The sequence below is a fragment of the Rhincodon typus genome, chromosome 18 (assembly GCF_021869965.1).
Source record: "Rhincodon typus isolate 14 chromosome 18, sRhiTyp1.1, whole genome shotgun sequence".
NCBI classification, from domain to species: domain Eukaryota; kingdom Metazoa; phylum Chordata; class Chondrichthyes; order Orectolobiformes; family Rhincodontidae; genus Rhincodon; species Rhincodon typus.
In genome coordinates this window covers 4,921,340-4,949,027 of record NC_063349.1, presented here as the reverse complement: position 1 = coordinate 4,949,027, position 27,688 = coordinate 4,921,340, and the positions used below count along the sequence as shown (strand labels likewise).

At 41.8% G+C, this 27,688-nt stretch overlaps 1 protein-coding gene across 6 annotated transcripts in view; it reads left to right on the top strand.

The window, feature by feature from the left end:
- The window catches only part of LOC109934949 (thromboxane-A synthase-like), a 110,020-nt gene that overhangs the window by 58,932 nt on the left and 23,400 nt on the right, over nt 1-27,688 (top strand). For all 6 annotated transcript variants that reach the window (XR_007264072.1, XR_007264073.1, XR_007264071.1 and 3 more), the window contains one exon: nt 7,204-7,297. Coding sequence is in view for 3 of the 6 variants with exons in the window: in XM_048607564.1 (XP_048463521.1) it covers nt 7,204-7,297 (94 nt within the window). In the remaining 3 variants the exon portion in view is untranslated. The remainder of the gene's footprint in view (nt 1-7,203; nt 7,298-27,688) is intronic.

Genomic DNA, 27,688 nt, shown 5'->3' with positions numbered 1-27,688 from the left:
TCTGTTTTAATGCTTTGGTTAGAAATCTGATTATGGTCTCAGTCCAAAATGATATTTTTTCCCCTTCTTTCTCTCTGAGTCTGTTTGACCATGTTCAAACTGACACGGTCACTGTTCCCATCATATTAGTATAATGCGTTAATCAATGTGGTGAGCAGCTTATTGTGGATATTTCTTGAAAATGTTCACTCTGTCTGCACCAATTTGATATTCGGTGTGATTTGTTCCCCAAGTACCTGCACACTGTGGATGCCATTTTGGTTTTCCAAGGTTACTTGTCCTACCCAAGAAACCTGAGCTGATGGGCCCAACTTCTCTTGTTTAATTCATAATGGATGGAACTTCTAACTTATGTGGAACAACCAAGTGGTAGCAAATTTTCATTTTTCTGAAGAAGGGTCTAGGCCCGAAACGTCAGCCTTCCTGCTCCTCTGATGCTGCTTGGCCTGCTGTGTTCATCCAGCTTTACACCTTGTTATCTCTGGTAGCAAATTGGGACTATTTCTTCAGCTGGGATGTATTGATAGAGCTTGTTTTCCGTCTCTTCAGGAGAGCTTGAGTCATTTTCAATCTCTGACTTGCTCTTGAGTTGCAAGTTCAAATCCAAACCAGGATTCCCAGAAAATAACCACCAGTCTACTATCTTTCTGCAACAGTAGATTTCCACTCCCCTTAGTATCTTTGAAGAAATGTGTCCCAGATCTGGTGGGAAAAAAAAGTGTACGGATTATGTATATCAAACAAATAAGTCCAAGAGAGATTCTTTAGAAACTCCAAGATAAACTACCTTTGGAAACACACATAAGAGTGTTGATGAATTTCTATGGTGATGAAAATACACAGGGGAAGTGAGGGAAGCACAAACTGCACCAGCAGCTCTGCCAAAAAAAATTTATAACATTCTCACTAAAGTTCTGAGCTTAAGCATGTCCCAGAAACCGAATGTAAGGTGTAACCAGAGAAAATCAAACCCTCTGACTGGGAGATAGAAACACAGAAATTCACGAAAATAAAACCTGACCTTTTCCAAGCTCCCTTTATGGTGACAGCTACCGGCTGGAATATTGACCCTGGCATCATTCATTGTCAAATTTCAAATGCTTTCCTATTTTCTTTCCCTATTCTGATTCCACTGTTTGGAAATAGATAAGTGCCTCTCCCGCAATCCTCCTGTTAGTGACTATAGTAAAGTGACGTACTGTCTTTGGTCGGATTTAACAAACCTGGATGTACTTCATGCAGCTAGGCGGTGATTGTATATTTTGCGACTGCTTTGAGATCAAATGGAACAGAACATCTGGTGCACCAGAGGCATCCGCTTGAGTGCACACGGCTATTCACAATGAATTCTCCACTTATGAAGACGGGGCTCCAGGCTGCCTGTATGGATTGCCATGGATGATTCGAGTTTAGCATCAAAAAATAATAGCAAAGAGAGTGGATAGTCAAAAATAGCAATAATTGTCACAGGAGCTGGAATACCACTTCGGAAGAATGGTCATTCAGGAAACGACTCAGTACCTTGAATTCTGATCAGTCTCAATCAGACTATTTACAAGCATCTGGTGCATTCAATGTAGTAAAGAGTTTGATCCATATGTTCCATTTGACTGTGTGAGAACAGGATGTTATTGAAAAGGAAAAATTGCATAGACATAGAAACATAGAACATACAAACAGAAATAAGCCATTCAGTCCTTCAAGTCTGCTGTGCCATTCAAAATGAGCATGGCTGATCATCCAACTCAGTACCCTGTTCCTGCTTTCTCCCTAAAGACTTCATGTGGATATCCTTCCTCACATAATACTGGTCACTTGTATTAATACCAAGAAAAAGGATTGATGGCAGTGAAGCTATCCGGGCATCTCGGATGGCTCTGGAGAATATGACCGAGCACGATAAAACTGTGCTGGTATCCAAAATTATACCAAATGACTGAGAAACAACTTTGAAAGCTGTAAGTTCCCCACAGCACCACTCCACGTCCAGTCTTCATGAGCTCACATTCCAAGTATTTGCGGACTGTTTAGTCATAGAGAAAATCTCAGGGAGGTACAACTTGTGACTAATCGAGAGCCACAGGAATGTTTACACCTTTCAGCAGGTGGCTACTAGTTTGTGGTTGGACTTGCCCTGCCTTCTGCCCGAGCTAATTCAACACAATGGCAGTTATTGAACCTGAGACTTAAATAATTACATGTAGGAGCGAATTACTGCAGATACTGGAATCTGTACTGAAAACAAAAAATGCTGGAAATCCCAGCAGGTCAGGCAGCATCCATGGAGAGAGCAAGCTAATGTTTCGAGTCAAGATGACTCTTCATCACAGCTGATGTGAAGTGTGTAGGGGCGGCATTTATGTAACTGTTGTGGGGGGGGGGGGGTGGAGTGGAGTGCTGGGGGTGAAAAGGTGCTCAACACCTTTTCTTCCTCAGCATTCCCCCTCGCCCACTACTGTTGCATAAATGTCATCCCCTCCACACTTCACATCAGCTCTGATGAAGAGTCATCTTGACTCGAAACGTTAGCTTGCTCTCTCCATGGGTGCTGCCTGATCTCCAACATTTTTTGTTTTCAGTAAATAATACGTGCGTGGTTTTCTTCAGTTTTCACACTGAGGGCCTACAGCAATTATTTGGATTGCATTTTTTTTAAAAACAGGTTCATAGTGCATGAAGAAGAGAGAGTCCCAAAGAAGATGATGTTAATTAATTTAATGCCACTTCCTTTCATACTGTTGTCCTAGCAGCACTATGTAAAGGAGACAAAAATAGGTTAATCCTCAACTCTATTGAAAAAATCTTGCACTAATTGATCTTCTACCATTCAGCAGACAGCTGCTGGATGAGAGTTATGGAAGGACCTTGAGTCCAGCTTGGCCTGTGTGAGCAGGTACTGGTTGCCAAGCGACAAACGTGGACAAAAATGACTGCAACAAATATAAATGCAAGATTTGACATTTCAGAATTCTTTATGAAGGATGTATGGTAAAAAGCAGGTGATTTGGAATTAATATTTCATCAACTTTTGTTTGACTATTGAAACCTGACAGGTTACCAGGTGTCCCCAATTACTGCTTGTGAAAAAATTGCGCTCAAATTTTGAGCTCAAATGATGAGCTTGAACATGTGGGGGAAGGGAATGACAAAGCTCTGAATCACATTTTGAATACATATTAGGTTAACTTTCAAAAAAACAGTGACATCTGGAATAACAACTAGCTTTAATCAGTGATCAAATATTCCGCACTCCATGCCATCTGTTCATAGCATCACTCTGACCCTTGAACCATTATAACTTACTGATTATCCTGTAGTCTGGCTAACCCTACATTACCTTTACAGGACAGAAAAGTTTTCTCATTTGAAGCTATCAGTGTGCGCAGAGGCGCCCTTCTGTTACAACAATGATCAGTATGTTTTTAAGCAGACTTACTTCTGAGGTGACTGGTGCTTTAAAAATGCTACTTGGCATTATGTATATTTCTGGACTAGTCAGTACCTTGCACTCCTCCATAATTATCCTTTGTATGTCCTGTCTTAACATCAGGACAGATCCACAATAGGTGGCAGCAGGCTGATATACATTTGGAAGGGATCAGCCTGGAAATTCTCAACTTCGATGGTAGACACCATAAAGTGTCATACCATCAGCTCAAACAAGGGTTAGGTGATTTGCTGATTATTCCTCTCCCTCAGCTTCTGAGTCAGCATTTCTCCAATTTGAATGCAAGTTGAAAAGGGCATCTACCTAACATTTGGGAAATGCCCAGGTGTGTCTTGTCTAGAAAAAAAAAACCCAATAAAATCCAATCTGGCCAATTATGGCCATATTGGTCTACTCTCAGTTCTTAACAAAATGATCCAAAATGTTACTGTGAGTGCTATCAAGTGGCATTTACTTGATCATCTAAGGCCCAAGACAATTCTGCCGTGAAGAATTTCTGCAATGTCCTAGGTCCATTCATCTTCAGCTGCTTTCTAAAGTTCTTTCGCTCTGTCTTGAAGTCAGCAATTGGGATGTTTGTTGATGATTGCACACAGTTCAATTCTGCTCAGTTCCTCTGATAGTGAAGTAGACATTGCCTGAATATGGCAAAACCTGAACAAGTTGCAGGTTTGAGCTGCTAAGGAGCAAATAACATTTGTGCCACTCAAGTGCTAGGCAATGACTGCAGTATGAGATAGCAAGGTGTAGCGCTGGATAAACACAGCAGGCCAAGCAGCATCAGAGGAGCAGGAAAGCTAACGTTTCGGACCTAGACCCTTCTTCAGAAATGACTGTAGTATGTTGGCCATGTGGGAATGCAGTAGCTTTACCTGAATGATACCTAAGCTTTAGGGTTAAATTACAAATGCAAAATTAAACAAACTATTGCTTTGATATGGAGGATTTAGGAGTGATTTGGTAAAAATTTTCAAGATGCTATGAGAACATAAGGTCAATAGAGTAAAAAAATTTCCATTGATTAGTGAGTCTAAGAATTTTTGGCACAGTATAAAAATTAGATTCAGACCTTTCAGAAATGAAATTAAGAAAAGCTTCAACATGAAATATTGGTAGAAACTTGGACGACTCAACCGCAAATGATTATTGGTGCAATTTTAAGACTGTGATAGGTTTCTGTTATCTAGAGGTATTAAGGGATATGGGAGAAAGCTGGGTATATGGAGTCAGGGTTCTATCACAATCTTATTCAATAGTGGAATGGCACTGTGGAGATCTCCATTTCTAACCACGAAAATAAATCTAATCTTGACTTCGCTCGACTTCCAATTTCACTGGATTCCTTGGCATCAATATCCTGGAATCACTGTTAGTTGACTAGTTAGACAAAATTGCCGTGACTTTGTGCACCTATCAGAGGCTGATCCTGACTTCACAAAACCTTTCCACTGTCTACAAGGCACATGCCAGAACTGTGAATGGAATACCATGCAATTACCTGGATGGTTAAGCTCAAACAAGACTCAAGACGTTCATTACCATCTTGTCCAAAGTAATTTTACTTGATTAGCACTCCATTCACCACTTTAGTCATTTACTTCTTATACCATTGGTGCATAGTGGCAGCAGTGTGTACCATATATAAGATGTACTCTAAGACTTTTTGACAGAGCTTTCCATCCTTTCAAATAATGACCTCTACTACCTAGGAGGACCACAGCAGCAGAAACATGGAAATGCCACCAACTACAGTTTCCCTCCATCTCACCATCCTGCATTGGATACCTCACTGTCGTTGCATTAAAATCCTGGAGCACCCTCTTTCATATTACTTGGGTTGTACCTGCAAAACATGCTGCAGTGGTTCAAGAAGGTGGCTCAACGTCACCTTCTCAGAGGTGATAAATGCTGGCCTTGCCATTGATGTCCATGTTCAATGAGCACTTAAAAGAAATGAATGACTTACCTTTAGCATTTTCCCAACCATGGGATGTCCTAGTTACTTTACATCTGATGAAGTAGTTTTGAACAGTTGTTGCATCTGTAATGTAAGAAATAGCAGCAGCCATTTTATCCACAGTAAGAACCCACAAACAACAATGTGATGTGGCTTGAGAACTCATGAATCAGTCAGGACACTGGGGGGAACGTGGTTGAAACAACGTGTGGACCAGTGTTTCTGGCAGAACCAGAACTGATCATCAGTGAGCTGGTTATTGGTTACTCGATGTGTTTGATGACACTTTTAATGATTCCACTTAACATTTTACTGATGATAGAAGAAGGCTGATGAGTCAGTCAGGAGCAGGCTCAGATTTAGCTTTTTTAATGCGAGTAGGAATTACCTAGGTTATTTTCCTCACAACTGGTTAGTTGCCTGTGGCACAGCAGTACTGGAAGGTGGCATTCAGCTCTGCAATGCAGGTTTTCAGCAGTACATTGTGGATCTTGTCAAAGTCCAAGATCATCACTGTGCCTAGTGCTTTCAGGCATTTCTCAAGGTCATCTAGAATAAGCCAGGTTGGCAAGACATCAATAATGGCAGGACTGGGGTGAAGTTCAGTTGGATTGCCCACCTCATTTTTTTTGACTGAAAAATTGACTGAAATGGTTTCTCCCTCTCAGGGATCTAAGGTACTGCCTTTACCTTGAAAACATTAGTATTTCTACAGTAAGCAAGCACGTGCATTTATCTCCTAGCTTGTCATATTCTGAGAATGTCCCAGTGCCCCTCACTTTCGTTGCTCTTCGGATCAATACAGAAGCCAACTTTGTGACAGCTCACTCATGAATAGACACCTATGCTTCCACATTGCTGCCTTTACTTCCTGATCCTTCAACATCTCTGGGGTGAGGAAGGTGTTGGGTCGATAAGGAATGTCCATGTCCGCACCTGTAATACTTGTTTGGTTTATCAGGCTTCCTTGTTGAAGTTTTGTTTCTTTGCACCATTGGTCGTAACAGTGATTATGACGTGTGTTGATTGTTCAAGTTTCTCTTCCATGCCACTAACTAACCACTGTTGCATTCTTATCTGATCGGTTTCTGATTGATTGATTGCTTTTAACAGTTTCTTTTTTGCATTGATTCTTCTGTTGCTCCTTAAACAAAGCTTAAAACCTTTCGTGTTATGTTACTAACATTTAGAATGCTCTGATTGCAATGCACCACCATGCCTCTTAAATTTTTCCACGGCTGTCTTATATAATGCACAGAATTTCACAGCACAGATCATGCCATTTGGCCCAACTGGCATGTGCTGGTGTTCCTGCTCCAAACAGCTGTTATCCTAACTCTCCTCTCAGTTTAAACAAGCAGACAATATTTTCTGCTTCATCCACTATCTATAACAAATGAGCAAATATCAGTTTTCTTACCATTTTTGTGTCCACTGGGCACTTTGCTGGAATTTTCAAGCATTTTAGTACATTTAGCCCAATCTTCAGGACTTCTGAAATTCGATTTCATTGGGAGCCTAATTGTACTTTTGTTAGATTTGTTCTGAAGAAGTAACATAATATATATTAGCATCCTTCTATCATCGGGATATTCAACAATGTTCCAGTGCAATGCCCTCCCCTCCTTCTAAAGTCACTTATCTCATTGACACTCCTATCTGAAGGATGCCCTAATTGTTGAGGTAATGGAGGACACCTATAGAACTGTTGCTTAGCAGGAATTATTTTCAGAGAAGGAGCAAACATTCACCAGAAAAGCACTGTCACTTCTTTTGGTTATTTTCATGTTCCTTACAGGTACTCAGTGGCACCATACTCTCAGTTGAAAAGGGCTGGAATCAAGCACCCGAAGCCATTTCCTTTTGTAGGCAACATGTTTTTCTTCCAAAAGGTAAGATCCTTAGAGAATCTTTACATGGAGGAAGATTTGTGATTGGAGAGGGAAAGAAAACTTGAATGAGGCTGAACAGGATAGGATCTTGGGTTGTATGCAAGATAATAATGGAAAAAAACGTTAATCTGATATTCTATGTCAAGTTAAACCACAACTGCAGGATGAAGGTGATATAGGCTCAAACTGGTGAAGGGCAATTCCAGGAAACACTAACGCAACAAGTGATTATTACCTGCAATGGGATATTGAAGGCTTTAGAATTATTCAGAGTAAAATTAGATGCTTTTACCATGTTTCAATGAAGCGATTATCGTTGATGTTATCCCTCATCACTATTTGTCTTTCTGATTCAGATACATCTCATTTATTCCCTTATTTCCATCATGATGTGATAGCTGAAATTGTCTTTCTGTAATTTTATGTACAAGAGTCTTACAGTTAAAATCTGCCTGGGTTTCCTAATAACTTAAAAAGTTAATCATTGACACTTGGCTGTCCATACTCCAATAAAGTCAAATTCAGGACAGATGCTGTAACAGTAAAGGAATAAGGTGGCTTTGTGGTTAGCTCTGCTGCCTCACAGTGCCAAGGATCCGGGTTCAGTTCTAGCCTCGGGCAACTGTCTGTGTGGAGTGTGCACATTCTCCTTGTGTCTGCGTGGATTTCCTCCAGGTGCTCTGGTTTCCTCCCACAGTCCAAAGATGTGCAGGTTAGGTAGATTGGCCATGCTAAATTGCTCCATAGTGTCCAGGGATGTGCAGACTAGGTGGATTAGCCATGAGAAACGCAGGGTTACAGGGGGTAGGGTAGAGGGGTGGGACAGAATGGGCTGAATGGCCACTTCCATGCTGTCAGGATTCTGTGATTCTATTGATAAGGATCAAGTGCAGGATAAAGGAAGGGAATGCAGTATTAGAATAAGGGCAAACCTTTATGACTGAAGTGAGGAGAAATGTCTTTATTTAGAGGATGGTGAATGTTTGGATTTCTCTACCCCAGCAGGCTTTGACAGTTAGCCATTGAATATGTTCCACATTGATATCAGTAGATATCTAGATATTAAAGTCATCAATGGGTATGGGAATAGTGTGAGAAAATAGAGTCAATATAAAATTTCAAAGAAGGCATGGGGGCTGAATGGCCTCCTTCTATTTCTATATTCACATAAGAGTAAGGCAGAAATGAGAAGACATAACTCAGAAACAGCAATTACATGAGGCCACGATTTGTTTTGTAAAACTGTAGACTGTAGGAGGAAAGGGAGACTGATAGAAGTAAGGAATTCTACAATTTAAATATCTGTAGAAGAATGATTGTGAAAAAAAAAGTGCCATCTTGATGTTACTAAGGCAAGGACCTAGAAGAGAGAGGTATGCGCAGTCAGGCAGCATATTTGTGGTTTAGATTGAGTTTTGAAGTTAGATTACTCATGGTGCTAGACCACCAAGGTTACAAGATACGACAGCTGATCTACAGTATTCCCTAGGTTACGAGAAACCAGAAACACTCATTTGACATTACTGGAAGCTGAGATTTTTAAATGCTTATTTCCAGATGACCATTCATTTCACTGAATGTTTCCCCGAGAGACTCCTCACAGTGAATCAGTGTTTTCCAGCCAGTCCTGGTTGTTTTTAATTTGTTGCTGAGGCAACAGGCAATTGTTCTCAAAAGGAACCTAATCAATAATCACACATGAATTCCAGAACCGCTTACCCCCTGTAAACTATGTGTTTACCAAGCCTGAGGTAGTTGCCTGAATTCACTGGGTGAAAGGAGTGGTAACCGCACTCTTGATATCTGAGGAGTAATATCACTTTGATTTAATTCTGATGTCAAGACGTTTTTGAAAGCCCCCAAGCAATTTCCATTTATTTATTGCTTTCCCTTGTTAAGAATCAGTTGTAGATAATGGAGCCAAGGACTCCCAGTTCCTACACACTCTTCAATCATTCTTATTTTAAGAGATAGAGGAAGTACATTATGTTAAAAACACTCCCTCGTTTTAGAGAAGAATGCAAGAAATGTTGTTTGACTGTTTCAGTAGCCTTCCGAGCTTGTTTCCCTGCTAGGCTACATTGTGATGTTAATGATGAAAACTGACCAACGTTGAGTCCTTTGGAAGTGTCTCCAGATCAGACTAGAGTTGGTTTAAAGTTGCAAGATATGTTGCAGCTTTCTTTTGGCCCCTGTGAGTCCAAGCCTCTTCTATCCGCCTCCCACTCTCTCCCTATTTATTTCAAAACCCCCTTCCCCTCCCCCTTTTCTGATGAAGGGTCTAGGCCCGAAACGTCAGCCTCTCTGCTCCTATGATGCTGCTTGGCCTGCTGTGTTCATCCAGCCCTGCACCTTGTTGTCTCGGATTCTCCAGCATCTGCAGTTCCTACTATCTCTGTTTCAAAGGCTGTCTGGTTGCATGCACTCGAGGTCTTCATCCTTTGCAGTGGAGCTGGTCAAGGCCACAATGGTAGTGGTATTATGCAAGTCTGATCTGATTTCACGAGAACTTTATAAAGCACAAGACGTCACTGCTGTCAGTGGGAGAACAAAATTTTTTTAAAATGTTTGGGCTGAATTTTTGCCCATCTGTCTGGTGAAAATGGCAGACAGTGACTTGGAGCCATATTGCTGCTGGTACTGTGATCACAAGTGTATTTACTGGAGCCAACCTTCAGATTCTCCAGCTGGCTCTGATTGGCATGTCGATGCTGATCCAGTCAGATCACGTATTGTGGAAGCTCTGGCAAACATTTAAGTGGTGGCTTGGCTGAAGGGAACATGTAATGTACCTTTTTGTGTAGGGCTAGGGCCAGGACCAGCCCTGGATGATCTTCGTCCTCCCTCCACCTTAATTTTGGCCTAATTGCGATAATTCTGATGAGTAGACAACTGACCATCAAACCCCAGATTAATTCAGGCTTGTTTGACTACGGTTGTGGCTTCCTTAGGACCTACCCGACATGGGGTAGAGCGCCAGGATTGTGTGGCGGCAGGAGGCAAATGGATGGTCGAATGGTGTGATCCCAGTTTAGTGGGGAGGCCTGCAGTGATGCTAGGGGTACTGTTATTTTCAACATGAAAAGGTTTACCATGTCAACGGTTTCCAGTGGTCCCTTTTTGACCTATCACTCGAAAGCGTTAACTCGAAAATCGCCTCCAGAATCTTAAATGGACAGGGCATGTACAAGCCTTTGGCTTCTCATTAGCTTATAGAAGGGGTCTACTGCTTATATGAGGTGGCTTCCAACCAATATATCTATATATCTTGCTCACCTGTCTCAATATAAATGTTGGATATACTTCTGCCAGTTATAAGGCATGGGATATAGTCTCTGGAAACTGGTGTTCCCCCTGTTTTATGCCCGCCAAAAATCATAGGATGGTTCAAATGTGCTACCTCTGCATTCTAGCAGAGCAATAGATCAGCTACACGATACACAGAGCAGCAATTAAAAATGTTGTGCCGTCATACCACAGGAAAATCATAAAACATTTCCCTGCTTTAATACTTAATTTCCCAACGTAATTTAAGATTCTGGGTTTCAGATCTGCCCTCCTTAAAATGAGTTTTGCAACATACTCCTGCTTCTTCTCTATCTGTCTGTTGCTTGCCAATACTTGAGGTAAACATAAAGCTGCAATGGTTGTGGAAAATAAGTGACTTTGATTTATAAACCAGTGTGTTTGCCATAAGCAACAGTAAATAACTATTTAAAGGATGTTGTTTATCTTCCTTCCCTTGATAGCTGGTAAGAGCAGGTGGAGACCAACTCACCAAGCTGATTCCACCCTTCTGTTAAATCATGGGCGATCTTGTTATTTAAGTCTATTTATTGGCCTTCAATCCATGTACCTTAATGTTCTTGTCAAAAAAAACCGTCAATCTCATTTTTGGAATTTTCAATTGACACCCGCAGCCTCAACAGTTTTTGGAAAAAGTGTTCCAGATTTCCACTATATTTTCTACGAAGCAGAGCTTCCTGACTTCACCGTAAATGAAAAGCCTCTAATTTTAATGTAATTTCTGATTTTTACAGACATTGATATCAAAAGAAATCTTTTCCTTTTATCTACCATATCAAGTACTTGAATCATCTTAGAGACTTCAATTATATCACTCCCCAATCGCGATGTGTTCAAGGAACTCATTTTAGCCCAGAGATAATTCTGGTGAATTGCACCGCATGCCATTTAGGTTCTTTCAATCCTTCCGAGGTCTTGTGCTCTGGACTAAATGCTCAGTTGGTGTATACATTTTATAGCTGAGACATACTGATGATATATTTCTAGGTTTGATCCCTTTGCCAGGTTGAATTAGTTGGTGTTGGCCAGCGTCACAGACACTACAATCAAGGTAATTAGTCTCTGGGCTGGGGGTGTTAATGCATGTGGACAGAGTGAAGGGAAGGTAAAGTGGAAGAGGATGGATAATGGTTGGTGGAATTGACTGTGTTTAGATGTCAAGTCAGACTATGTAGCCTGCTTGTTAGGTTGAATTACTTATTTACCTACTTTGCTGCTCAGTCTGGTCAGATAATTAAATTGGTACAAAATAGATCCATCCCTAGCAAGAAGTCGGAGCTTCTAGGATAAGTAAAGTAGAAACAGTGGCTTTGGAATGTGAAAGAAGGTGGGGTGGGTGGGTGTGCCCTGCGTTAATGCTATGTACGTGAATGTGGTACTGGGCATGTTCCATAAAACTTGCTGAGCTTTATGAGATCTGGTCCCTGGGCAGACAGTACAGCAAGACCCTCTTTCCTGGGAAGACAGTACCAAAGGGCTGTAGCCCCGGGTAGATAGGACATGGGCAGGACTCTCCTTTTGAGTTGTCAATGTTGCTGAACATGGTGTAGCAATTAGCGTACAACTCCATTTCACCCTTCTGATGGCGGGAAGTTCATTGATGAAGCAGGTGAAGATGGCTGTGCCTGGGACACAATCCTGAGGAACTCCTGCAGAGATGTCCTAGGTCTGGGATGATTGACCTCCAACACCAGCAACCATATTCCTTTGTGCCAGGTATGATTCCGTCCAAGGGAGACTCTTCTGCCTGATTCTCAATTACACTAGTTTTCCTAGGGGTTCTTGGTGCCATAGTCAATCAAATGCTGCCTTAACATCAAAAGCAGTTCCTCTTACCTAACCTCCATTCTTGTCTCCCTGTTTGAGTCAAGTCCAAACTGAATGTCAGTGAGCAAGTTGTTGCTCAGCAATGCCACTTAGTAGCACTGTCCATTACTCCTACATCACTTTGCCACTGAGAGTAAACTGATGGGGCTGTAATTGGTTTGGATAGCCTACTCCAGCTTTTTATGCGAAGGAAGTACCTGGATAATTTTCCACATTGCCAAGTGGAAGTCAGTGTTTTAGCTGTACTGGAACAGCTTTGCTTTGGTGGGAGGCTAGTTCTGGAGCTCAGGTCTTGAATACTGCTCTGGAATCTTGAGCGGACCTGTTGCTTTAACCAGTGCCTATAGCCGATTCTTGATACCAGTGGATGAGTTGAATTGACTGAAGGCTGGTACTGGTCACATTGGGCTGTTGAAGAAGATGCTGAGATGTATCATTCTTTTGACTGAGGGTTGTTGCAAATGCTTCGTGTTTCCTTCCCTGGTTAGTTGTTTAAATGCTTATCACCATTCACAACTGATGTGGTAGGACTGCAGAGCTACAATCTGACCCATTTGTGAAACTACTTTGCTCTAATGTACATTGCATACAAGTCTTGTATTGTAAATATTTTCATGTTCTAGCTTCACCAGATTGATGTCTCATTATTAAGTACATGTGGTGCTTCTCCAGGCGTGTCCTCCTGCACTCTGCTTTGAATTAGGGTTGATCACTTGGCTTGATGGTAACGGTAGAGTTGAGGATGTCATTAGGAATATATATTTATACTTAAGGAATATAAGGGACTGGAATGTGGAACTGTCTTGACTTTGTGGATTGAAAAGGTTTGACAGATGTTTTGAAGAAACACGTGATACCTTGGAATTGTTTAGCAGTCGTGTGGGCTGTGACTCCCCTCCAAATTATTGAAAAGTAACTAACTCTGGAAAGGAGACAAGCAAGGTTTTTGAGAGAGATGAGAGTTATTGTTTTAATTACAGGGCATACTTGGTTTGCCTGTGTGATGAAGGTTGCCTGGGAACACTCTTCTCTCACTTCAGTGTATCAGTGGAAAGAAGAGATCTCCATAGCTTCCAGTATGCAAGATTCTGTCACTCCATCCTGAAAAAATAAGAAGAAACCTTACAGCATAGCAAGCTGCACAGGTCACACAGCAAAGTATTTTTAGGAACATGAGAAAGTAACCAAATATCGGTATATCTGACTTCCTCATAAATCTTAAAAGCTGAACTGTTACGTCTATTCAAATGTCTCCCTGGCTTATCCATCTGAATTGTAGTTGGTCTAAAGATGTTCCGTTGCTTGAGGCTGGTCAGCATTTCAGCCTCATTGACAGGAAAGCATGGGAGATCATCCCATTTTATCATTAGTGTTGGGATCCTTGGCTAACAGTTTGATATTTTTCCTTTTTGCCTTTTTGTTTAAAAATAATTTCCCTGTGGAGCTGTGCTGTCTTGTTTGTGGTGTGAATGTATTTGTTTGGGGTTAAGGGACATTCATTAATTTCAAATTATAGATTGGTTGTTAACCACGTTTGCCACTTTTTAAAATAATATGTTTTGTTTACCATAAATAAGTTATTTTGAATTTATTAAAGACACATGTTGAAAACCTCTTTTATTCTGGATAGTTAAAGAATTTTGTCCTTTTTGACTGAGTCAATACATTTACAATAATTTTTGCTATTCATTTGTGGAATGTGGGTGTCGCTGGCTGGCCAGCATTTCTTGCCCATCCCTAGTTGCCCTTGAGAAGGTGGTGGTGAGCTGCCTTCTTGAACAACTGCAGTCTACCAGCTGTAGATTGACTCACAATGCCCTTTGCGATGGAATTTCCAGGATTTTGACCTAGCAACAGTGAAGGAATGGCGACACATTTCTAAGTCAGAATGGTGAGTGGCTTGAAGGGGAACTTGGAGATAGTGGTGTTCCCATATGTCTGTTGCCTGTGTCCTTCTAGAAGTGGTCGTGGATTTAGAAGGTGCCGTTTGAGGATCTTTGGTGAATTTCTGTAGTGCATCTTGTAGATAGTATGCACTGCTGCTACTGAGCGTTGATGGTGGAGGGAGTGCTTTTGGATATAGTGCCAATCAAGCGGGCTGCTTTGTCCTGGATGGTGCCAAGCTCCTTGAGTGTTGTTGGGGCTGCACTCATCCAGGCAATTGGGGAGTATTCCATCACACTCCTGACTTGAGCCTTGTAGATGATGGACAGGCTTTGAGGAGTCAGGAGGTGAGTTACTCGCTGCAGTATTCCTAGCTTCAGACCTGCTCTTGTAGCCACTGAGTTTATGTGGTGAGTCCAGTTGAGTTTCTGGTCAATGATAACACCCAAGATGTTGATAGTGGGGAATTCAGTGATGGTAACACCTTCGAATGTCAAGAGGAGGTGGTTATATATTCTCTTATTGGTGATGGTCATAGCCTGGCATTTGTGTGGTGCAAATGTCACTTGTCACTTGTCAGCTCAAGCCTGGATATTGTCCAGATCTTGTTGCATTTGAACATGTACTGCTTCAGTATCTGAGGAGTAACGAATGGTGTTAAACGTTGTGCAATGATTGGCGAACATCTACACTTCTGACCTTATGATGGTGGAAAGGTCACTGATGAAGCAGCTGAAGATGGTTGGGTCGATGACACTACCCTGAGGAACTCCTGCAGAGATGTCTTCGAGCTGAGATGATTGACCTCCAACAACCATGACCATCTTCCTATGTGTGAGGTATGACTCCAACCACCAGAGAGTTTGCCCCCGATACCCATTGATTCCAATTTTGCTAGGGCACCTTGATGCCACACTTGGTCGAATGCAGCCTTGATGTCAAGGGCTGTCATTCTCACCTCACCTCTGGAATTCAGCTCTTTTGTCCGTCTTTGAGCCAAGACTGTAATGAGATCAGGAGCTGAGTGACCCTGGCAGAACCCAAACTGGGCGTTCCTGAGCAGGTGTTGCTTGATAGCACTGTTGATGATGCCTCCCATCACTTTACTGTGATTGAGAGTAGACTGATGGGGTGGTAATTGGCCGGGGTGGATTTGTCCTGCTTTTTGTGTGCAGGACGTACTTCATAGAATCATAGAACCTCTACGGTGTGGAAACAGGCCCTTTGGCCCAACAAGTCCACAACGACCCTCAGAACATCCCACCCAGACCCATCCCCCTATAATCCAGCTAATCTACACACCTCTGAACACTATATGGACAATTTAGTATGGCCAATCCACCTAACCTGCACATCTTTGGACTGTGGGAGGAAACCGGATCACCCGGGGGAAACCCACGCAGACACAAGGAGAACGTGCAGACTCCACACAGACAGTCGCCCAAGGCTGGAATCGAACCTGGGTTCCTGGTGCTGTGAGGCAGCAGTGCTAACCACTGAGCCACCATGCTTGTCTCCAATCGTTTCTTGATATCACATGGAGTGAATCGAATTGGCTGAAGACTGGTATCAGTAATGCTGTGGACCAATGGAGGAGGCCGAGGTGGATCATCTATTCGGCACTTCTGGCTGAAGATTGTTGCAAATGCTTCAGCCTTATCTTTTGCACTGATGTGCTGGGCTCTTCCATCATTGAGGATGCGGATATTTGTGGAACCTCTCCTCCAGTGAGTTGTTTAATTGTTCACCACCATTCATGACTGGATGTGGCAAGACTGCAGACCTTAGATCTGATCCACTGGTTGTGGGATCGCTTAGCTCTGTCTATCACTTGCTGCTTTCGCCGTTTGGCATGGAAGTAAGCCTGTTTGGTGGCGTCACCAGGTTGATACCTTATCTTCATAATGGTACAATTCATGGAGTTATCCTGTCAAGAGTTGTAACAATATATCACACCATCAGCTTATGGATTGTGGTTGATGATAATTATATTGATGGCCTAGAGCCTAATGGATGCCCAGTTTCAAATGGCTAGATCTGTTTGAACTCCGTCCTATTTAGCACACAACTCACAGAGGCTATCTTCAACTTGAAGACAGGTTTTTTGTCTCCAAGAACTGTTTGGTTGGTTTCACTCCTACTAATACTGTCACAGACAGATGTATCGTCAACAGGTAGATTGATACAAACAAATTCAGATAGATTTTTCTCCCTTGTTAGTGCTCTCAACTACTATGGACCCAGTCTAGCAAGTCTTAAGACTTAACAGTTCAGTCAGTAGTAATGCTACCAAGCTTTTGATGATGTACATTGAAGTCCTCATCCAGAGAATGTTCTATACACTTGCTAGCCTCAGTGTTTCTTTTAATAGGTATTCAACAAGAGCACACTGATTCATCAGCTGAAGGGGTGCACTAGAGGTGGTGAGCAGCATGGGGTTTGCTTCCTCATGTTGGACCTTACTTCATGAGCTTTTCATCTTGTACTTGTGAAGACAAGTGCAGGAAAGGAATGCTAAATTTCAAACATTCACAACAATTTAGATTCTGGGACAAAAGGAGTGCTTTCTGGTTGGCAAAGCATCTCTGATTGGCTGAAGCTGCCATTGAGAAAGCAATGGGGATGTGAAGGTTTCCCAATCTTCTGGGTAATTTAAGAAGAACATGCAAGGCTTCTGTTTTGGCTTCCTCCACATGACTATATATTGCTTTCAGCAAGTATAAATGAGCCACATGACAATCTTAACTGATTGTCTTAAATTAGTTGTTGTTCCTATAGCTATGAATGATCCTGAAAGCATTCAGAGAGTACACCCAATTGCACAATCACGCTTAACAATAGACTTTTAGTTTCAGGAATTGCGAGCATACGGTCTCCACTCTGCCTATTACAACAACCAAAGCAATGTGCTGTTTGATTCTTTGAGCTGATCATTGGGGTGTCAGTCTTACATGCCTTGTACCTCAATGACTCTGAAATTCATGCACAGTGTTTTTCAGTTATGTGATAGGCAGAATTTCTTTTTGCATTTGTGGCACCATCCTGTTTGTGGAAAATACCACTCACCTAGCGACCACATAGTAGCAGTGTGAAATGGCTTGCTTAACCTGGTATTGAAATTTTTGAGATACTTTGTCTTCCCAAGGTAGATTTGTAAAGTAGATTTTCAGACCCAAGAATTGCACAGTGGCGCCCACTGGCCTATTTGTGAGTTTGCATGAGCTTCAACAATATGTCTCTTTTCAGCAACCTAAATAAAACTGGTTATGTCATTTTGCAGCCTCAGCAGCTGGTCCCATTCCTGCTGCTCGTTGGTTTAATTTAGTGAGCAATTGACAGTTTAGGCTTGCTTCGCATCTCAATGAAACCATCACTTTTTTTTTTGATGCCTCTTGAGCCAGACAGCATTCTCTTTGTTTGACTCTCACTGCCTGGCCTATGTATAGAGCTACAAAGTTCCCCTGCCCCCAGCCCACCCCCTCTGTGTGCAAACTCCCTGGAAAACAGAGCATGGATGTGTGGGGACATTGTCCACAGATTCAGTGGGCCCAGGCACTTTTATTTTGTAGCTGTTCAATGTCTGATGAGGCGGATTAAAGCATTGGTGGCAGTTTTCATTGTGTAACAGTTGACATTGCAGCTGCCACCCCCCACCCCCAGACTTCCTTGCTTTTCTCTCCCCTTGGTGAAGTGTGTGGCACTCATTCCCTAGACAAACACATGTTCTGTACTAGAATATGAAGCCATAACCACTGTAATACATTACCTGTAACAATCCTAAGTAGTTTAGCAACTAGGATTCTGTTGCTTCTGCATAAAAAAAAACACCTGTTGTTGAGCCTTTGCAATAAATCATGATAAAAGGAGCCAGAGGCACAATTTGTGGACAGTGCTACTTGTGAAGATAGAATCTCAGTTCATCAAATCTTCTGGCAGTGTTATTTACAAAGCAATACGTTGATTTGTAAAGTTGTTTAGTGTCCTTTCTATTAAGGAGGGATTTGATAAGGTAGGTGTTGAAAAGACGTTCCATTTGTGGGGTGGACCACAGCCATGGTAAATTCAGTTGTTGATTCATCCTGAGAGCAGTTAGAATGTGCAGCTCCTGACCGCATAATGATTGAGGCAATTAGTATTGATGCATTTAAAGGTAAACACAAGACCATAAGATATAGAAGCAGAATATTTGGCCTAATTCAATCGTGGCTGATGTTTCTCAACCCCAATCTCCTGCCTTCTCCTCATAACTCTTGATTACCTTAATAAGCAGCACGAATAGAGGTGTAGACTATTTTCTAAATGGCAAAAGGCTTTGGAAATCTGAAGTGCAAAGAGACATGGGAGTCCTAATTCAGGATTCTCTTAAGGTTAACATGTAGGTTCAGGTGGCAGTTAGGAAGGCAAATGCAATGCTAACATTGTTTTCAAGAGGTCTAGAATATAAAAGCAGGAATGTACTGCTGAGGCGTATATGGCTCTGGACAGACTGCCTTTAGAATTTTGTGAGCAGTTTTGGGCTCCGTATCTAAGCAAGGATGTGCTGGAGAGGGTCCAGAGGACATTTACATGAATAATTCCGGGGATGAAGGGCTTGTCATGTGAGGAGTGGTTGAGGACTCTGGGTTTGTACTCGATGGAATTTATAAGGATGGTGGGGGGTCTTATTGAAACTTACAGAATGCTGAGCGGTCTGGATAGAGTGGGTGTGGAGAAGATGTTTACACTAGCAGGAGAGACTAGGACCCAAGGGTAGAGTCTCAGAGTGATGGGACACTGAGATGAGGAGGAATTTCTTCAGCAAAAAATGGTTAATCTGTGGAACACATTGTCACGGAGCAGTAACAGTGTATCTAAGTCATTGAGTGTATTTAAGACAGAAATAGATAGGTTCTTGATTACTAAGGGGATCAAGGGTTATGGGGAGAAAGCAGGAGATTGGGGTTGAGAAACATGTCAGCCAGGATCAAATGGCAGAGCAGACTTGGTGGGCTGAATAGCCTAATTCTGCTTCTATATCTTCTGGTCTTATTTCAACTTTCCCAAGGTTATGCTGATAGGGTTACATTTTAGGGGCTGGGAAAAGGTTAGTATGGAGAATAAATCATAACATAAGTTGGTTGGATCTGTGGTGTAGGTCCTGTGTAATTCTCTGACCCAGCGCTGTGTGGGAAATGCATGTACAGTACCTCATTCATATTTTAGATGACAAGCCCAAATAAAAAGTCACATTGCTCATTAATTTGGGCAACCTTGGAAAACCACCTCACTCTGGTTGTACAAAAAAAAATCATCATGCCAAATCCTATGTTTAAAGTTACCATCAATTTTCCTTCATCGTCTTCGGGCAGTATTAAATAAGTAGCTGCTGTCATGGCTTGGCGTCCAAAATTAACAACAGCGGAGATGCTCGTTTGAACTTAAACTGATCAAAATGGCATTCATACTGGATGCAATTCTTGACATCTTAAATATCAAAATGGTAAACCTCTGTTTATGAGCACTTGAATTGGGATTTGGGAGTGTTTTTGTTTGGTGGGCGTTTTGAGGAGGTCTGTACGGAATCCTGGACATTGCATCATTTCCAGTATTTTGTTGGCACCGTGCTACCAACTGATGGCTAGCTGTCTAGCACTGCTGCGCTAAAGAAACATTCAAGACCACAGGATTTGTTTCTCAGCTTTCTTGCCCTTCTCTTCCAGCAATGATTTGTGCTCAAGCTGTCTCTTCAAAGGATCGCTGGCTCTCTCTGGTCCCTTGCTCGGTGGCCATTCTTCCTGTAAGTTCTCGGGTGCACCCTGTTGTTGATTCAGAAATCAGTGTTAGGTTGCAAATGGAGGTCAATTAGCCCATCCTGTCTCCACTTGCTTTCCAAATGAGCATTATCCCTTTCCATCATTCTCCGTTTTTTTCCTACCCCTGCACTTTCTCATTCATTACTCATCAGCGCTGTTTTGAATGCTTCAATTGAACCTGCCTCCACCACGCTTCCAGGCAGTGCATTCCAGAGCTGAACCACTCATGGCAGGGAGAAAGCAGATCTTTCTCCTATCATGTTTGCATTTTACTTTTGCAAATTTTAAATTTGTCCCTTCCCATACTCATTCCTCTTGAGTGAGAACAATTTCTCCTCTATTAAGATCTTCTAGAACTTAGAAAGCTTCAGTTAGAGCTCCTTACAGCCTCCTCAGCAAAGGGAATAGTCACAAACCTTTCTAATCTATCTACATAACTGAAGTGTCTTCTTCATCCTTGGAGCCATTCTTGTAAATCTCTTCTGCATTTTTTCTAATGCATTCTCATCCTTCCTGTGGTGTGCTGCCCAGAACTGTACTCTAACTGATGTACAGCAATTGTCTTGTATAGGTTCACCAAAATCTCTTCGTTCTTGTATACCCCTATTATTAAAGTACGCTTTGTTACCTGCTCTTCCAACCTGTCCTGCTACCTTCAGTGATCTATGCAGATCTAAACCAATCCCCCGCCCTGAAAAACAATATCTTTCTATTGCCTCTCCGTGTTCTTCCTACCAAAATGCAACACCTTACACTTTTGTGTTGAACTTCATCTGCCATCTATCTGCCCACTCCACCAATTGTCCTGGTTCTGTTGGAGTTCTCCAGTATCCTCCTTTATAATTTACAATGCTTGCAAGTTTCCAGTCGTCTGCAATCTTTGAAATTGTTCTGTGCATACCAATATTTAGATCACTAATATAGGTCAGGAAAAATGAGGGTCCAAAACTGACCCCTGAGGAGTTCCACTACAAACTTTCCTCCAGTCTGAAAAATATTCATTGAACTTTACTCTCTGTTACTTTGCCAATTTTTAACCATGTTGCTACTTTTATGGCTCTAATAGCTTTTATTCCATAAGCTATTACTTTTCTAAGTCAATAAAAGTTTGTTGTATTGAATGTCTTTTGAAAATTCAGTGTTACCCTAATTGATCCTTTGTGTCAACCTCATCAGAAGACTCCAAGTTATTTAAACACAATTTCCCCTTTAGAAATGAATACTGACTCTTTCTAATCAAACCCCAGACCCATTCTATTAATTCTATCCCAAATAATTGTTTCTAGAACCCTCTTACCACTGAAGTTAAACTGATTGGTCTGGAATTGCTGACCTTGTCCTTACAAGCATTTTTTAAAAACAAGAGCATAATTTTTGCCCCTGAGTCTAGGAAAGATTGTGACTAGTGCCCCTGCAAATTTCATTCTAATTTTCTTCAATATGCATCTGTCTTGTCAACTTTTAAGTATCGACAGTCTATCCATCATATCCTCCTTATCAATTTTTAACTCTTCTAAAGACAGATCCCTCTTCTGTCAGGAGGGCCGGAATAGAATATTCAGTTAACACCTCAGCCAAGCCCATTCCATCATGTGTAAATTTTCTTTTTGATCCCTGATTGGCCATACTCATTTCTCACCTTTTTGTTTATATGCTTATAGAAGATCCCTCTTTGGAGTCCTCTTTATGCCGGCCACCAGACTTTTCTCATCATCCCTTTTCACGTCTCATAAATGTGTTTCCATCTCTACTCTGAACTTTCTGTCCTCCTCTTGGTTCTCAATTGCATTTTCTATCTGACACCTGTCATATGCACACTGTTTCATTTTTGTTTCAATTTTTATTACCTTTTTAACCCAGGGAGCTCTGGATTTGTTTGCTGTGCCTTTCCCTTTAGAGGGACTATACCTTGACTGTGCTCGAATAATTTCAATGTTGAAGATAGCTTTTTGTTCAGCTGCAGTTTTCTCCTGCTAGCCCATCACTTTTAGAAAGCTTTCTCCAGACCAATTTGGCTGTTATGAATTTTGATCGTTTAGCATTCAGCCCTCTGTTCTGCCATCCGGTTGGATCAGGGCTCGTCTGTACCTCAGCCCTGTTTACCTCCACTTACTTGATATCCTGCGGATTTTTGTGATTTGCCACCTTGAGGCTTGACTGTGTTCCACTGACCCTGAGAACGATGCCATCAGGAGTTCTCAACTCCTGGCAGGGCCACCCATGATGGTCAGGTCGGAGGGGAGGGACCAGACAAAGCGCAATCAAAAACGAGTCCCCAACAGCAATCCAATTGGAAGATGCTTATGTGATATCAATGGCTGCGATGATAGATGAAGGCTGCAGCTTAGGGAGATCCCCAGGTATCAAAGTTTCTTCGCCACTAGAACAGGATGTGCAACAGCATTCCCACGTTAAAAGGTGTTCTGCCCAAAGTGTCCACTTAGAACATGGAGCTTCCAAGGTGAACAATCATATTCGTTAGTGAGCGATTGCTCATGATGATCTCATGGTAAACGGTGAAGTCGCCACGATACTATTACCTAACAACAATCCATCAGTCTTGAAACTTTCAGTTGCCTGAGAGTTTTCTGCCTTTTGGAGTTGAGTTCCAAATATCTAGTTACCCTTTTTGTGAAAAACATGTGGTTCCTGATTTCACTCCTGAACAGCGAGGCAATACAATTAAGTTTATGCTACTTTTTTGTTTTGGATTCTTCCTGCCACTCTCCTGAGGAAAGAGGTTATCTGTACCTAGTCCGTTTAATGTTTTAAACATATTAAAACATAGATCACTCCAGCCATTTAAATTCAAAAGAATATAAGTCAGGTTTATGAAACTTGTTCTCATTGTTTAAATGTTTACACCCTAATGACATTCTGGTGAATCACCGTGGACCTTTTATATCATACATGTATTAGTCTGTAACTCAGTGCAATTGCTTAGGTAGTTACGACCAAATGCTTTGTTTAGTTAAATCAATTGACTAAATTGAAATTTGATTTACCACACATTCTTATTCCTGGTATTCTTTAACCTGGGTCATACTTATTCCAAGTTCAAAATTCCAACCGCTGATGGGTTCTCTGTTACTGCAAAGAATAATCTGCTTTGCTGGAGAAGCAACACAGATGGAGTTCCTCAGATCTTAGCTGCCTAATAAGTTCCCAAGTTTTTTTTAGGGAAGGAAACCAGAGCTCCTTTTAGGTCTGACCTATATGCAACTACAACTACATAGTAAACTGGTTGTCTCTTCTCTGCCATCTAAAGTCTCCTAACAACCTAGTGATTGTATCAAACCGCTCCAAAGAATGTGGCTTACTACTACCTTTCCAGGGCAACTAGGAGGGCCAATAAATGTTTCCTTTCCTGTGAAAATAAAGAATAAGATTAATGTTTGTGTAAGACGGGGAAAGTCCTGATTGTTTTCCATTGGCCCTTGAGCAGTAGAAAGGGTGTCTGATAGCTGAGAGTCTGTACCGCAGCAACACCATCCATTCCCTCAGGAGATAAGAGAAGCAGAAACTGGTTGATTTGACCGTGGATGATGGTTTTGGTCCATCTAAGGTTCAGTTTAGAATGCTGAGGGAGTGTCAGCAGCGGAGGTGCGACAGCAACTAACTTGGATGAAAGGTCATATTACCTACAGGCGCAAGCAGATGCCACATCATGTCACAGTTATAGATCTATCCACTGACCCAGCAGAATGAGATACTGGACTACCTCCAGCCCGAGAGTCAAACACTGAAACTAGGCAAATGACTACCTCACCAATCAAAAACTTAGAAAATAGAAGGCATATATCATAAAACTAAATTAACAGGAAGCATTCGGTCAAATCACAGGGAATTGCAGCAAATCAAGGTTAACAGTTTGGTGCACTGATAGTGGAATGTGCTCTGGCAGTTTTATTTTGCAGTGGTATGCTGGTGTTAATGGAGAGAAATAATATGGTAACAGTACAGTCACAAAGTATTACAAAATATTTGCAGCATAGAAACAGGTTGTTCAGTCCCAAAGGTCTATGTTGGTGTTTATGCTCCACATGAGTTCTTCCCATCCTTCTTCACCGAACCTCACCTGTATAACGTTCAATTCCTTTCTGCCTTGAGGGCCTGTCTAGCTTCCGTTGAATGCTACATAGCTCAACTGCTTTTTGTGGTTGCGAGGTTTGTGTTCTAACTACTCAATGTGTCAGGAAGTTTCTCCTGAATTCCTTATTGCACTTACTTGTAACTGTTTTATATTTATGGCCATGAATCTCAGGCTTGTCCACAAGTGGAAGCAGCTCTACATCTACTCTGTCAAGTGTTTCCATAATCTTAGAGAGCTCTATCAAGCCAATCCTCAGTACTCTCTTTGGTACAGAAACAGCTCTAGTCTATTCAGTCTTTCCTGGTAGACATAACCTCACAGTATGGAGTTTGTCTCAGAACAAAGGTCAAAGTCTACCAGGCAGTGCATCACTTCTTTATGATTGCAAGACTTAGACAACTTGCTAAACATCACATAAAGCAACGAGAAGCATTCCATCTTCATGCTCTGAGATCTATTTGCAACATTGGACCCTGGGACAAAATCCCAATATTTTGTAAAGCGCTGCATACATGGCATTGAGAGCATGCTCATCAGAGTTCAGCTTCCCTGGCTCAGTCACATGATCCACATGGAAGATGCAGATCCCAAAGGCAGTTTTTGACAGCCGGCTGAGCGTGGAACCCTCACCACTGCACATCCCAAACTTGGATATAAGGACAATTTGAAAGGCAATCTTAGAACTTGTAAGCTGGATCTCAATACATGGAGATATATTAAATAATAGTCAACAGGCTGAAGTGGAAAAGTCCTTGTCATCAAGCGATTTCAACATTTGAGGAGAACTGAATCAGGTGCCTTCAGGATAAGTAATTGCAGTGCGAAGTCAGTGCTTCTGTCTTGTCCCACCAATGCTGACTTCATTTGCAATCACTTATGTAAATCAGGATTAGGTCTAACATCAAACATGGGATGGCATCAAACTAGAAGCATTTTTCTCATTCCGCTAATGCTCATCTGTCGAAGCAACGGTAGAATCCATCATAAGCTCTTGGTTCTGGTATCGACCTCTTAAACCTTGTTTGGACCTGCACCGGTGCCTCTATCATTTTTTAAGAATATATATAATATGAAGACCAAAACTGTGTGCAATACTCACGTGTTGGAAACTTGATGAAAGAGAGTTTGACAGAATGTTCCACAAGCATGACCTTGAGTCCTAAATAATGGTTTCCTTTGCTATCGCCACCATTCAGGACTTGACCAAGTGAAAGAATAAAGTCTAGTATGGGAAGTGGAGAAACTGCAGTTCATAGTTTACAAGGTAGTCAACATTATAGACAGAGGAAGGGAGACCATACACAATAAATTTTAGGAGTTAAGAGACAGATTAAAGTAAAGAGCTTTGGAAGTAATAACCTCAGGATAAGTGTCGGTACCAAGTTCTGTGCCTGCTCAGAAGAGGCAGATTTGACAGATAATTTCAAGGATTAACACACAGTGATAAGGAGGCATGAAACAACTTGGTCATTTGGCCCATCTCTTGAGAAAAGGGGAGCATTCGTATCAGTTGATACAATAAATCTAACAGTTGGGAAGTATTTAAAACGGATTGGAAGATGGGGATGGTTGGGAAATATTGTGATTTGTGTCTATCTACTGAAAAGTCTCAAAAGAGGACTGAAACTGTACAGACATCCTGGTATCAACCTTAGAACTGGAAATCATGATGATAAACTCAGCCTTGTTGACCCTGCAAATTCACCCTACTAACATCTGGTGGGGGGATCGTACCAAAGTTTGGCGAGCTGTCACACAGTTCAGTCATAATCATACCTTACAGACAATTTCCTAGACACCACCTCACCATTCCTGGGTATGTCCTGTCCCACTGGCACGACAGGCCCAGCAGAGATGTGGGCTCAGTGTTATACAGTCAGAAGGGAATTGTCCTGTGAGTCCTCAACATTGACTTCATACACCATAAGGTCCTTTTGTATCTGTTCAAACATGGGCAAGGAAACTTCCTGCTGATCATTACAGAAACCCCTCCACTCATTTCCCCACTTCCCTCCACCCTGACTGATGAATCAGTGCTCCTCCATATTGATGATGTGGAGGTGCCAGTGTTGGACTGAGGTGGACAAAACCAGAACTCACATAACACCAGGTTATAGTCCAACAGGTTTATTTGAAATCACAAGCTTCGTCAGGTGGAGTGGAGGGAAGCGTACAGGCACAGAATTTGTAGGCAGAGAGATCATTGCAAGATAATTCCAGGTAATTAAGAGTGTCGAAAGATAGTACAAATAGTGCGAGAAGTGTCGACAGGCTGAATAACAAGTCTTTGCAGGTGATCAAAAGTGTCAAACAGTGTGAGTAAAGTGTCAAGAGCTGAAGAGCATGTGAAGGGATGACTTATGATCTGATTAATTGAGGCAGAGAGATAATTACAAAAAATAAAAAATAAAAAGGTGCTAGCAACAAACCAAATGGCTGGGATAACATGGTAGGTATAAGAGTCACATGATGAAGGCCCAACCAAAGTAACAAGTAATCCAAAACTGTACAAACTAATATAGGTAGAGGGACCATAACAAGTTATCAAGGTGTGATGTTAAAACAGAACAGTAAGGAAGATTTTACAAACACAGTACAGTATGGTGGGGTTACGTGTAGCACAACATGAATCCAGTATCACGGTTGAGGCCGTCTTCATGGGTATGACACTTGGCTATCAGTTTCTGCTTGGTGATTCTGCGTTGTTGTGCATCTCAAAGGCTCCCTTATAGGATGCTCCATATTGAATAATACTTGGAGGAAGCAATTATGATGTCCAAAGTACTCTATGTACTCTGGGTAGGAACATTCAATGTCTATAACAAATGTGGCTTAGGGGATGAGTCCTAAAGGATATAGCTGCAAGATTGGGTCTCTGGCAGGTGGTGAATGAACCAACAAGATGATTAAACACACTTGACCTCATACTCACCAATTTGCTTGCTGCAGGTGGATCTGTCTGTGTCAGTATCGTTAAGACTGATCCCTACACAATGCTTGTGGAGACAAAACCCCATCTTCACTTGAGAATACTCTCCATCATGTTATGTGACACTACCACTGTGCTAAATGGGAGAGATTTCAAACATATCTAGCAGTTTAAAACTCGGGCGTTCATGAAGTGCGATGGGCTACCAGCAACAGCAGAATTCTACTCCTACACAATCTGTAACCTCATTGAACATATTCCCCACTCCACCATTACTGTCCAGTCAGAGGATCAACCCTGGTTCAATGAAGAATAAGGAGTGCATAATAGGAGCAGGAGCCTATATAAAAATGAGATGTCAATGTGGGAAAGTTGGAAGACAATACTACTTTCCAGCCAAACAGGATGAGCAGCAAGTAATGGACAGAGCTGAGAAATGCCACAACCAACAGATCAAATCTAAACTCTGCAGTCCTGCCACATCCAGTTGTGAATGCACAATTAAATAACTCACTGGAAGAGGACACTCCACAAATATCTCCATTCTCAGTGCCGGAGAA